Source organism: Ahaetulla prasina, chromosome 1, assembly GCF_028640845.1.
Source record: "Ahaetulla prasina isolate Xishuangbanna chromosome 1, ASM2864084v1, whole genome shotgun sequence".
Classification (NCBI taxonomy): domain Eukaryota; kingdom Metazoa; phylum Chordata; class Lepidosauria; order Squamata; family Colubridae; genus Ahaetulla; species Ahaetulla prasina.
The window spans coordinates 70,205,238-70,218,545 of record NC_080539.1 but is presented as its reverse complement, the minus strand read 5'-3'; the positions used below and the strand labels follow the sequence as shown (position 1 = coordinate 70,218,545).

The 13,308-nt window shown below is 37.8% G+C and overlaps 1 protein-coding gene across 1 annotated transcript in view; it reads left to right on the top strand.

Moving 5' to 3' along the window:
• Nucleotides 1-1,208: 1,208 nt before the first annotated feature.
• DNAH8 (dynein axonemal heavy chain 8) overlaps nt 1,209-13,308 on the top strand; it is a 139,199-nt gene continuing 127,099 nt past the window's right edge. Inside the window, exons 1-6 of the mRNA XM_058167819.1 lie at nt 1,209-1,244; nt 6,172-6,335; nt 7,505-7,681; nt 9,889-10,002; nt 10,612-10,719; nt 12,543-12,644. Of these exons, the coding sequence (XP_058023802.1) occupies nt 6,309-6,335; nt 7,505-7,681; nt 9,889-10,002; nt 10,612-10,719; nt 12,543-12,644 (528 nt within the window). The 5' untranslated portion in view covers nt 1,209-1,244; nt 6,172-6,308. The remainder of the gene's footprint in view (nt 1,245-6,171; nt 6,336-7,504; nt 7,682-9,888; nt 10,003-10,611; nt 10,720-12,542; nt 12,645-13,308) is intronic.

The following is a 13,308-nucleotide window of genomic DNA, read 5'->3' as shown; positions in this document are numbered from 1 at the left end:
AGGCCCATAAATTATAAAAGATCTTAATTTTGGGTGAGTGCATAGTTATTTGATTTGAATCACATAAGCACTACTTTTTTGTACTTGGCTCTAGTATCAGATGAAAACATTCAAGCCACATGGAATGCATTGTGACATTGCAATACACACTTCCTCGTTTGAACCCCAACCCATCCTGTAGATGCCAGTGGGTAGATGTAATGTTATAGTGTCTGGGTTTACAAAAAGCCATAATGTGATTTGTTTGCTTTATTGTTAGTAGAGTATATGAACAGAGCAACTGTAAGATTCTTCATAATCTAGGCAGTATGAAATGCAAGGAGAAAAAATTCTTCTCATTGCAACATAAAACTTTTTTTAATGAGAGAGTTATATTTATTCTGAAATGTCAACTATTATTGCATAATAGCTTTTTGATTCTTTCCACATCTAATAATCATAGTATTTTAATCTTCCCTGTTTAGGACATATACTATTCATCAATGGATGGAAGTGAAGGTCTTTTGCTTGCCATCAAAAATATCTTGGCAACAGTTTTTCTGCCTGCCATTCTTGCCACAAGCAATTGGGGTGCTTTAAATCAGACCAAGCAAGGAGAACTTGAGAAACAAAGTTTCATCGAAACCTTGAACAGATATTTGGCATTTTTGGATGGTAAGAACAAATAGATCAAACAAACAGACAAATAAGCTGACCCTTCCATTTTACTTTTTAAAATAATTGATAACTTGATGTACTATCTAATATCTGGTTGGGACATATTATATCCTGATTCTTATTCCTATCCTGGCTAGCCAAAAGAACTGCTGATGTGGACAGAAAAGAAGAGCTGGCTAATCAATGACATACTTTTTTCTGTTCTTCTTAAAATACAGGCATCTTTCTGGGAATCTAGTAAAAATTATTAAAACCTTGTCTGATCATATTAAATGTATTCCCCCAAGTAGAGTTGGGAAGAAAATAATACTATAAAGTTTACACATCATAGCTCTCTTGCTTCAAATATGAAAAGCTGATAGTTTTATAGTATATGAAAAGTCATCATAAGACTGATTGAAATAAGAAACTGGAGTGACCCAGTGTCATATGACCAAAGGAAAGCAGTGTGTTGTCAGAGCATTTTAGTTCAGGGGAAAATTACAAGTGAGGATAATAATTTCCACAATCAAATACTGTACTTGAATTTGTGCATTTAACCAAGAGGCGGATCTTATTCCAAGGCCATTCCTAAAGATTGCAGAGAGGTAATCTAAAGCAATTCAGATTTGCATTATATGTACTTTCATTTTCTAACTCAATTTTGTCTTTGGGGTTTCTTAGGATGGTGGATATTTTTTGGTTTGTGCAGAATGCTGTCTTGATGTTATGTTTGTGGAGGATCTTGCTGATTCTGTCTGTGGTGCCTTTTATATATGGGAGGAGGGCTGTGCCATTTTCTTGCTCTCTGTCTTGGGTTTTAGTGGGGGGTTCTTTTGGATTAGTTTGGTAATCTTATTTCTCTGGAATCCATTGGATGTTAGTACGTTTGTGAGAGTGTGTAGTTCGGTTTTAGGTGTTGTTCGTCAGCTAAGCATTTTGTTCTAGAGATGAGTGTCTTGGCTACGGAGTTGATCTGTGCTGGGTGGTGGTGTGAGTGCATGCAGATAGCGGTTGGTGTGTGTTTTCTTCTGGTAGATGGTGTGTCCTAGGGAGCCATTGGGTTTCTTGTAGACTAAGACATCTAGGAAGGGAAGTTGGTTGTTAACTTCTGTTTCCATGGTGAACTGTATTTTGGGGTGTAGGCTATTGAGGTGTGTGAGGAAGTTTTCAAGTTTTTCTTTCCCGTGTGGCCAGATTATGAAGGTGTCGCTCACGATCTGAGCCAGAGTTTGGGTTTGTGATCAGATTTTCTAGTGCTTGGGTTTCAAAGTGTTCCATGTAGAGGTTGGCAATGACAGGTGAGAGGGTGATCCCATGGGTGCGCCTTCTATTTGTTTGTATTTTGTCCGTTATAGATGAAGTATGTGTTGGATAGGCAGTGGTTGGTCAGATCTAGTATGTGCTTGGGGGGGTTATATTTGTTTTGGATAGCTGTCAAGGCTTCTTTGATTGGCACTTGGGTGAAGAGGGATCTGACATCTCTAGAACAAAATGCTTAGCTGACGAACAACACCAAAACCGAACTACACACTCTCACAAACGTACTAACATCCAATGGATTGCAGAGAGGTAATCTAAAGCAATTCAGATTTGCATTATATGTACTTTCATTTTCAATTCTACAGAAATCATTTGTCTCTGTATATCACATTCCTATGACAATTCGTTTAATAAGACAAATGCATTGCTGTTAAAACTTCCCCAGTGAGCTCTTCCTCTGGATTTTCCCTGACAACAGTATGATTGTTTGTTTTCTTAGATTTTAAGCAAAGCTGTTGTACTTATATAATAATAAAATAAGTACTTAATATGTTAAGTTATATATGTGTATTGAACCAGCGCTCTTTACGTTTCTCCCTTTTGCTTTTTCGGTCTTTCTTCTCCCATTAATTTAAAAATTTGATCCCTTTACTTCTTGAGGCTGTCTCTTACTAGACTCACCATTTCCTTTTTCTCTTTTTCCTGGCCATGCATCAGGTTAAGCCCTTTCTGTTCCTTTCCTTTCACCCTGAGCATTTGTGTGTGTGTGTGTTGTAGCTGTGTCTGAGAGTTGCATACCCAGCTCCATAACTTTTTATATTTTCTTAACTCCTGAGCTTCATTTTTGCTTTTGAGACAACCTCCCCCACTCCCTTGGAGATCTCCAATTCTGGTTTTCTTACTGACTCCACAACACCTCTCAAGAAATCACTTTATCTCTTCTGTGATCCGTAACACTACCTCTCAGGCTACTCTGAGGATCCCATTTCTTCTGCTTCTGGCATCTTCCACTTACAATCCTGTGAAACCAGACTTTTAAGCACCCAAATTAACTTCCTAGATTCTGGCAAGCTGTGATATATATATATACATATACATACATACACACACACACACACACACACAGATATATATATATATATATATATATATATATATATATATATATATATATTGTTTTCTGAGGTTTTCACGGGTGTTTGTATATAGGTCTTTGGTTGTTCGGGTTTTCTCCCGTGTAAAATTGGAAGTGTCTTGGCGACGTTTCGACGAAGTCTCATTCGTCATCTTCAGGCTTCAGCTTCGTGCTTCTGGGAGCAATGTGTGATCGCAGCTGTTTCTTCCTTTTAACTGCTAGTGGGGGTTTGAACTGATTGGGTGGGAGCTTGGCTGTGCTCTGATTGGCTGGGGTGTGTCCTGTGTTGGTGGGGGCTTGGTTGTGCTCAGTCTAATCTGTGCTGCAGGGGATTTGAGCTGGTGAGCTGCACTGCTGCTGTTTGGCTTCGTGTTCGTGGTCGTGCTACATCTTCATAGTGGGTGTCAGTCTGCTGCATGTATGGATTGGAGGGGTTTGAAATGGCTAATGTTGCAGCTGCGGTCTGGCTTCTGGTCCTTGGTCGTGCTTCCTGATCAGTGTGGGTTTGGGTGTGCTTCTGGGTGGATGTGTGGTGGTGACATCCTGTGTGGACCTCGTGAGTGTGGGTCTGGTGTCATTCCTCGTGTTAGGGACACGTTTGTCAATAAGGGCAGGTTTCCAAATGGCTGGTAGGCGGGAGGTATCATCTCGTTTGTTCATGCTGTGTGGGCGTTTTTCTATCTCGATGGCTTCTCTGATTATTCTGTTGTTAAAGTGTTCAGTTTTGGCGATAGTTCTGGTCTTTTTAAAGTCAATATCGTGTCCTGTGACTTTAAAGTGTTGGACCAGGGAAGAAGTTGGTTCCTCTTTTTTGAATGAGTTCTTGTGTTCTTCAATCGTGCACTTATTCTTCTGTTGGTTTGTCCAATGTATGTGGTGGGGCAGGCGGTGCATGGGATTTCATATACTCCTTGATTTTCTAACTCAATTTTGTCTTTGGGGTTTCTTAGGATGGTGGATATTTTTGGTTTGTGCAGAATGCTGTCTTGATGTTATGTTTGTGGAGGATCTTGCTGATTCTGTCTGTGGTGCCTTTTATATATGGGAGGAGGGCTGTGCCATTTTCTTGCTCTCTGTCTTGGGTTTTAGTGGGGGTTCTTTTGGATTAGTTTGGTAATCTTATTTCTCTGGAATCCATTGGATGTTAGTACGTTTGTGAGAGTGTGTAGTTCGGTTTTAGGTGTTGTTCGTCAGCTAAGCATTTTGTTCTAGAGATGAGTGTCTTGGCTACGGAGTTGATCTGTGCTGGGTGGTGGTGTGAGTGCATGCAGATAGCGGTTTGTGTGTGTTTTCTTCTGGTAGATGGTGTGTCCTAGGGAGCCATTGGGTTTCTTGTAGACTAAGACATCTAGGAAGGAAGTTGGTTGTTAACTTCTGTTTCCATGGTGAACTGTATTTTGGGGTGTAGGCTATTGAGGTGTGTGAGGAAGTTTTCAAGTTTTTATTTCCCGTGGGGCCAGATTATGGAGGTGTCGCTCACGATCTGAGCCAGAGTTTGGGTTTGTGATCAGATTTTTCTAGTGCTTGGGTTTCAAAGTGTTCCATGTAGAGGTTGGCAATGACAGGTGAGAGGGGTGATCCCATGGGTGCGCCTTCTATTTGTTTGTATTTTTGTCCGTTATAGATGAAGTATGTGTTGGATAGGCAGTGGTTGGTCAGATCTAGTATGTGCTTGGGGGGGTTATATTTGTTTTGGATAGCTGTCAAGGCTTCTTTGATTGGCACTTGGGTGAAGAGGGATCTGACATCTCTAGAACAAAATGCTTAGCTGACGAACAACACCAAAAACCGAACTACACACTCTCACAAACGTACTAACATCCAATGGATTCCAGAGAAATAAGATTACCAAACTAATCCAAAAAGAACCCCCCACTAAAACCCAAGACAGAGAGCAAGAAAATGGCACAGCCCTCCTCCCATATATAAAAGGCACCACAGACAGAATCAGCAAGATCCTCCACAAACATAACATCAAGACAGCATTCTGCACAAACCAAAAAATATCCACCATCCTAAGAAACCCCAAAGACAAAATTGAGTTAGAAAATCAAGGAGTATATGAAATCCCATGCACCGCCTGCCCCACCACATACATTGGACAAACCAACAGAAGAATAAGTGCACGATTGAAGAACACAAGAACTCATTCAAAAGAGGAACCAACTTCTTCCCTGGTCCAACACTTTAAAGTCACAGGACACGATATTGACTTTAAAAGACCAGAACTATCGCCAAAACTGAACACTTTAACAACAGAATAATCAGAGAAGCCATCGAGATAGAAAACGCCCACACAGCATGAACAAACGAGATGATACCTCCGCCTACCAGCCATTTGGAAACCTGCCCTTATTGACAAACGTGTCCCTAACACGAGGAATGACACCAGACCCACACTCACGAGGTCCACACAGGATGTCACCACCACACATCCACCCAGAAAGCACACCCAAACCCACACTGATCAGGAAGCACGACCAAGGACCAGAAGCCAGACCGCAGCTGCAACATTAGCCACTTCAAACCCCTCCAATCCATACATGCAGCAGACTGACACCCACTACGAAGATGTAGCACGACCACGAACACGAAGCCAAACAGCAGCAGTGCAGCTCACCAGCTCAAATCCTCCTGCAGCACAGATTAGACTGAGCACAACCAAGCCCCCACCAACACAGGACACACCCCCAGCCAATCAGAGCACAGCCAAGCTCCCACCCAATCAGTTCAAACCCCCACTAGCAGTTAAAAGGAAGAAACAGCTGCGATCACACATTGCTCCCAGAAGCACGAAGCTGAAGCCTGAAGATGACGAATGAGACTTCGAAACGTCGCCAAGACACTTCCAATTTTACACGGAGAAAACCGAACAACCAAAGACCTATATATATATATATATATATATATATATGTATGTATGTATGTATGTATGTATGTATCTTTGAGGTAGGACTCTTCTTTTTCTCCATCTTTTCATTCATAATATTTGCCAGGTGTAGCACCACCTGAGAATGTGCAAAGACTTGAAAAAAAGGACATCTTACATGCTTTCCTCTAGAATACAAACTGTTGTAATGAAACAGCCCAGGAAACAAATGGTAGAATCTGAAAATGTTCTTTCTCATTATACATAGGTGCTAGAGTGAGCATCCAGGGAACTGTTCAACTGAAAAAAATAGATAACATTGACTTCTCAAAATTCCAGTCTTTTGAGGAAGTGACAGCAGCCACTGCCAATCCTGATATTATACATCAATTGGAGGATGCACTTATGATATGGTACAAGCAAATTGAGCAAGTAAGCATCTTCTGGTACCCTAGACAAGCAGAGGAGTATGTATGAGAAGCATAGCTTTAAAAAAAGAGCCAGAGAGAAGGCATTTATGTGGCATCTTTTCAGCACAGAACACTGTAGTTACCAATCACATTATAAAATACAGACACACCTTGACAGTTCCAAGCTGGCGAAAACTGGTTTATGTTAACATTTTAAACATGCTTTTTAAAGCAAAATCTTTTCTAGATTAACCAGGCATTTGCTTGTCTTGTGATTTTACCCTGAAGGTTTAGGAAGGTGGCTTCCTTTTGATTTTATTTATTTTATTTATTTATTTTGTCACAACAATATATGTAAGTATTATACAGAAAAGATTATATAGTGTATAAACATATATATGAGTAAAGAATAGGAGGAATAAGCATATATATGTATATATATACAAGAAGAAGAAAAGAAAAACAATAGGACAGGAACGGTAGGCACGTTTGTGCCCTTATGCACACCTAAGAGGAATGGGGTGAGATCAATATTAGATCTCAATATATGATCTCAATATATGATCTCAATATATGATCTCAATATATGATCAAGATAAGAAGTTATTGTTTCAGATCAAAACAGGTTGGTGCTTCATTTGCTCTTGGAACTGTTGTAAAGGCCAATAGCCTGAATGATAAGCAACTATATTTCAGCAAGTCAAATATTATTTCAGCTGATAGTTAAGTATTAATTGAAGATGACAGCCTAAGATAGGGATTTTGGGCATCTTAAAAGAGTAGCAAACTATTAGCTTTGATGAAGGTAAAGGTCATGATGATGATGATGATGATGATGAAGAAGAAGAAGAAGGTGGTGGTGGTGATTAGTAACGAACAGAAGCACTTGTAAGATTTCCAAAACATTTTTGTGCTCTGCAGCTTAAGTTGCAAGATGAAGGCAGTGGTTTCTGTGCTGGAGGCACAGGGATCAGAGTGATGCAAACAGCAAAAGAATGCAAGCCTCACCCTTTGTCATCTTGCATCTTGGAATGCATCTTGGAACATGGTACTGTATGCCAGCCTTCGTTTTTCTGAGGAAAGTAGGCAGGGCCTACAGACACCATTGGAACAAAATGTCATGTGACAGTCTTGAATGTGACATAGCAACACAGATGTGATACTTATCTTGTACAAATTTAACATTGGCAGGTTTTGATTGAGAGTGAACAGATGAGAAAGGAAGCTGATGACTCAGGTCCACTTACCGAATTAGAGCACTGGAAGCGTATGTCTGCCAAATTTAATTTTATTATTGAGCAGATTAAAGGACAACCTTGCAAATCTGTCATAAATGTTCTCAACGTTTCACGTTCCAAAATTATAAAGGTAATTCTTAGTTGTGTTTTTAAAAACAAACAATGAGGTTGTAATGAGTTTATACAGCGTATGTCAATATATCCCCATTCCCTTTTTAAAATAATATAATCTCTATGAAAATCTGTGCTAAGAGGCAATACCTAAGCAGCCCTGGATGAGCCCAACAAGTTAAACAGGTTAAGCCTGCTTTGAACTTGGATGGGAGGCTACTATAAAATCACACTAGACTAACTTGGGAAGTAAAAAAATAAAAAAACCAATTAAAAAATACATTCATATTTCTGCCAGGAAAATTACATGCAATCATTAAGAGTTAAGCTTGACTCTGCACCTTTGTAATTTCATAAACAAGTTATCACATGTTTGGAGTATTACACTTTTTCCATTTAGTTTAATTGATTCAGAATTAAACTGGTACATCTGCCTGGTGTAGCTCTACTAATTGCTAACATGTATTAGAATTGTGACACTCTCATAAGCATGCATTTCAGAAGAAGTATTTGTTTTAATTTAATCAGTTAAAATGATTACATCAATCCAATGGTATGATACATAAATTATGATTTAGATCAGGGGTGTCAAACTCATGTCATAGCAGCGGGGTCACGTGACATATCAGGACTTTTCTCCCCTTCGCTAAACCGAGCATGGCCAGCACGTGACGCATCCAGCCCATGAGCCGGGAGATTGACAGCCCTGATATAGATGTAAGGGTCAAGCAGGTGAGATGGGAATATGATTCTCACATCAAAGTTGTTTTTTAAATAAAGGACAGACGGCAGTACTTTCAAGGCCAAGTAAAGAAACTTTGGGAGAAAGAGATCCACAATTAAAAGCTGGGCCCTCAGATACATAGAGTGCAAGACTGGTTGGATAGCTTCTAATTCTCCACAATAAATCTACTTATCTAACATGTCTGCTTGGAAATGTGGAGTGGATAGAGTTAAATGGACATAGCATTTAGCACAAAGCCTCTATTCTTCAAAAGTTGGGCTTAAACACATTGCCTTGTGGTCTCTGTGTGTGCGCTAGTGCTTAGATGTAATGCAGCTATTGCTCTAAGTGCCAGAACTGCATTTGACAGCAATATAATTTGGTTGACTGTTTGATACTAATGCCATTATATGGCATAATTGATTTATTCTAATTTAACATTCAGAAAATTGGGTCTAAGTTATGGCAACTTTACGCAGATATGAGTATTAACATTTTTGGAAATCCCAAGTCCAACTTTTGATGACTGAATTAAAACAGCTTTTAGAGCCTAGAGATTTGGAGACAGCCAATGGGTTCAGTAGTATTATATTCACTTACCTTCACTACTGGTTCGCAAATATGAGCATGTGTGCCACCTCTGCACATTCGCAGAGAGTTCGTGATGATGTTCAGGTGGGTGGGCGGAGCCTCCTGCCACCGCTGCTACCAGTTCATCCGAACTGGGTAGAACCAGTAGAATCCCACCACTGAATGGGTTGCCACTGCTCTCAGCAGACAACATTTGTTGCCCTTCCATTTTTTAATTTTATTTCCACAATCTTGAATCAGCTGCATAGCATTGCATGAGTGCATTGTAATACCGCTTCCCCAGTATGAAAATATTCCCCTTCAGTCTACATAGGTGCATTAATGTAGCATGGCAATGTCCTAATATATTGTTGTGCTGCCTCAGCACTCAGAACAACTTGCAAATCAGCATGACTGCTTTGTCATGGCACCTATCTAATGCCTCACCCCTGATAGACATGGTCCTGACCCTGATGGCCTTCCGGAAAAATACTAAAACCTTTCCCCAAGGTACTAATGTCAGTATGTGGATAGAACTGACATGGGTGGTTAATGGATGATGGGAGTTTTATGGGGCCTCAACCTTGTTTGTTGTTTTAAAAGTTTTCATTCTGGTAGATGGGAAGCTATTGTTTATAAATTTATTTAATAAGTAAACAATATAGTTTTGTTGCATATACAGTGTAATCCCTAATCTCACAGTAAGTACAATCACTGGTGGTAAAATGAAACCATTTTCTTTAAATAATTTATTAATAATATATAGTTATCAAGAATTTGAATCTGTAGGCTTTTACGTATATTTATTTATTCATGTATGTATTTATTTATTTATTCCAGGTATAGCTAGAATGTAACTACATTTCTAGTACATGAATTCTGCACATTTTATTTCAGTGTTTTAAAAGTTCAACATTTTGTTTTTACTATAGCTGTGGCGAGAAGTGGATGCCAGAATAACAGATACAGCAAATGAATCCAAGGATAATGTTAGATATCTATATACACTTGAAAAAGTTTGTCAGCCACTCTACAATTATGATTTAGTGAGTAACTTTTGAAGACATCTGCATACAGTTTTGTGTATATTATGTAGTTACATTTTTATTGTCATAAAATATCTGACCTTTAGGGACAATTATTATTAATTGATGTCTTACATCTTTCTGCTAATGATGTAGATTTAAATTAATTGTCAAGACTGAGCTGTAGATAAGAATCTAAAATAAGGAAGAAACAGACAATAATCCAAAGTATAACCCAGACTGAAAGGAGAACCTGGAATGCATTCATATGAAATGCAACAGAGGATACTTGATAGAAAATAATTTATAAGTTACTTGTTAATGTTATGCTTTATTATTTTTATGGGTCTATTGTAAATTGCCTTAATCATTCTTGGAGTAGTAGAGTGATTCCAATATGAAGAATTACTTTTTAAAAAACTGTTTGTTGGGTGCAAAGAAAATGGGGGAGGAACTGCATCCAGAAATTTGCCTTTTAACTGCAACAAACAAATTATTCTCATTTTAGGCATTAGGAATTTAGACTTGTTTTGAAAACGGCCATCTCCCTCTTGCATCCATTGTCAGTCCCATCTGGTAGTTTAAAGTATGCCATTTTTCAATCTTAATTCTACAAAATATTTTTCTTAGGTTTCCATGGCTCACGGAATACAGAATCTGATTAATGCTATTAGAATGATTCATAGTGTTTCCAGATATTACAATACCTCTGAAAAAATGACATCTCTCTTTATCAAGGTAAGTGCTTTTAATCAGTGGACTGGAGAGCGTTCTGAACATAAGTATGTTGTGCAAGCCTCAGTGTTGATTATAGTTTTCTGATGTACCCCGTATATTTCAATGTTTTACATCTGCTGGTAAGTGTATAATTAAACAACAATATGTATTGCAAGAACAGATATACATATTCACTCTAAATGGCTAAAGGGCCATATGAAATCTCAACAGGGCACCTGAGGTTTCCCAAGTATTAGCAGACATTATTTTCCTTGGCTTCAACCAGATTCCCTCTCTGTTTGTTTTTTCACATTTTAATTTAAAATTATATTTTAAAACGTTTAATTTTAAAAAGGTGTCATGTTTGAAAACACGTCTCCAGCTTCACAGCCACAACGGGCAAAATAAGCTTTCTTGGAAAATTAAAATAAGCCAGTGCTATCCAGTCCTCTCTTTGGAAGAGAGCACAAAGGAAATGGGAGGGCAGGGAGGTAAACTGGGGAGAGTTTCCTGGGAATTAAAGGAGTGCTAGGTGGCATTCTAGGAGATCGATAGTGGGCTGTGTTCCCCCATTATAGACATTGTGTGTATGAGCAAGCAATGCCACATACAAAGTAGCCATTTCTCAAGAGCATTGAGGGGCAGATGACATGGATTTTATAGCTTGTTAACTAACATAGTTACTTTGCACTGTAATATATATATTTTCTTTTTTAAAAAATATATTTTTAAAAGGATGATAAGGCTTTATAAAACCATTACAGACTGAATGTAGGAAAACTTTTTATCCTATTGCTATATGGATTGATCGATAGCTTCTAACATTCCTAAACTGAAAAAAGATAGAAGGAATGGCTGGCAAATATCTCCTGATAAGAGAAAGTTTGTTCATGCTGTTTTGGTGACTGGTTTGTCATAAATACTAAAAAAACCTTTTCTCTCATTAACATCTTAAATTTCATTCCTTTCTGATGTCAGAGCTCATTTAAATGGACATACATGTAATATGTTTGACTACATGTAACTGATTTCCTATGCAAAGGGGAGATTACTTATATCTTATCCAGTCAACTTTTCTCTTGTATTTTCTTCGAGGTGTTAGCTATAAAATGCAATGTAAGCTATGGATCTGGGTTCCCTTTTGAATGAGAGGAATCCTTTTTATCAGCATATTCTAATAAACTGAATAAAATGATCTTCTTGTCTCGGTCTTCTCATAGGAAAATATGCATGCTAAGGCACAAGCCTAACAGCCATATTTGGCCTTCAGCACCCACATGTTTCTCAAAACTAAAAATATAATCTGTAGCCCCAAACTGTTGGACACCCCTAGTTTCATATGTGTGCACACAGAGTATATTTAATTGTGGAACAACTAAATGCAAGGAAGAGATGGTGTCACGCTGCAGAACATTCATCTTTGTTTATTGTGCCATCAATAAATAAACTGTAAATTATCCAGTTTTTGTGATAATCTCAGGCATAACACAATGGTTTAGGAACAGTCTGAAACTGTAGTCTGGTGCAAGCTTGTTTTCATTGTAGTATCTTGAAAGAAAAGGAAAAAAAGGCAGAAAAAGTATACAATACCAAAACACTTGTAGGAATAGTTTCATTTAAATTTTGAATGCCCTCCCCCCCGCCCCAAGTACTGACATTTAGATTCCTTTGGTTTATCATTAGATGAGCAGTTGCTGTAAAACTTTGGGCATTTATTTTTTTACTGTTAATGGGAGAGCACATCTAAATAACTAGCTATATACAAGGTTCTGAAAACGTGGAAAATACTGAACTTTGATGTAAAAAACTATGTATGTTTTTTTCCTTTTTAAAAAATACAATAGGTTACAAATCAGATGGTCACAGCATGTAAAGCATATATTACTGATGGAGGGTTTAGCCGTGTATGGGAACAGGATACTCCAATAGTAATTCAGAAAATTAAGGTATGTTTGTAATGCTGTATATATTTTCTGTGGTATTGTTTCTGCTCCCTACTGAATCCCTATAATGGGATTAGCATGGTGTATAACCGCTATAAAACAAGATTTTGCTTTTCATGTTAGCTAACTTATTATCGTGAACCCTCATTAGTGTTATTAGCAAAATTCATACAAAGCCATAATTTACCTGATTGTTTATTAAAAACAATACCAGTGTGGAGTTTTCTGCTTAATTAGGCCTCTAGAGATTTACTCCAGCATTGCACATAGTCTTTATGCTTGGAAATTAAAAGAAATCAATTTTGAATTATTAGAAAATAGTGAGCATCTTGTCAATATTTTCCCTTAATTAGCAAGAAATTATTAGCAATCAGTATAGGAACCTTATTATGTAGGCTAAGAAAAAAATATCTTCAAAAGCTTCTGCTTGCTCCTATGATCTAAAACAGATTTAGATTTCTTCATATTTCAGTTGACAGCATTAAACCAAATAAAATATTAATTATGAAGTTACAAGCCTAAAATCAAATTCTAATTGGAAAAGTTCTTTGTAAAAGATCCATAAATGGTGGCTTTTTTTCCTGCAGTAAATTATATGTATACATTAGATTTATTGAACTTATATCCACTCTAATCATAAGGCTTATGCCTCTAACTAATCTTACTA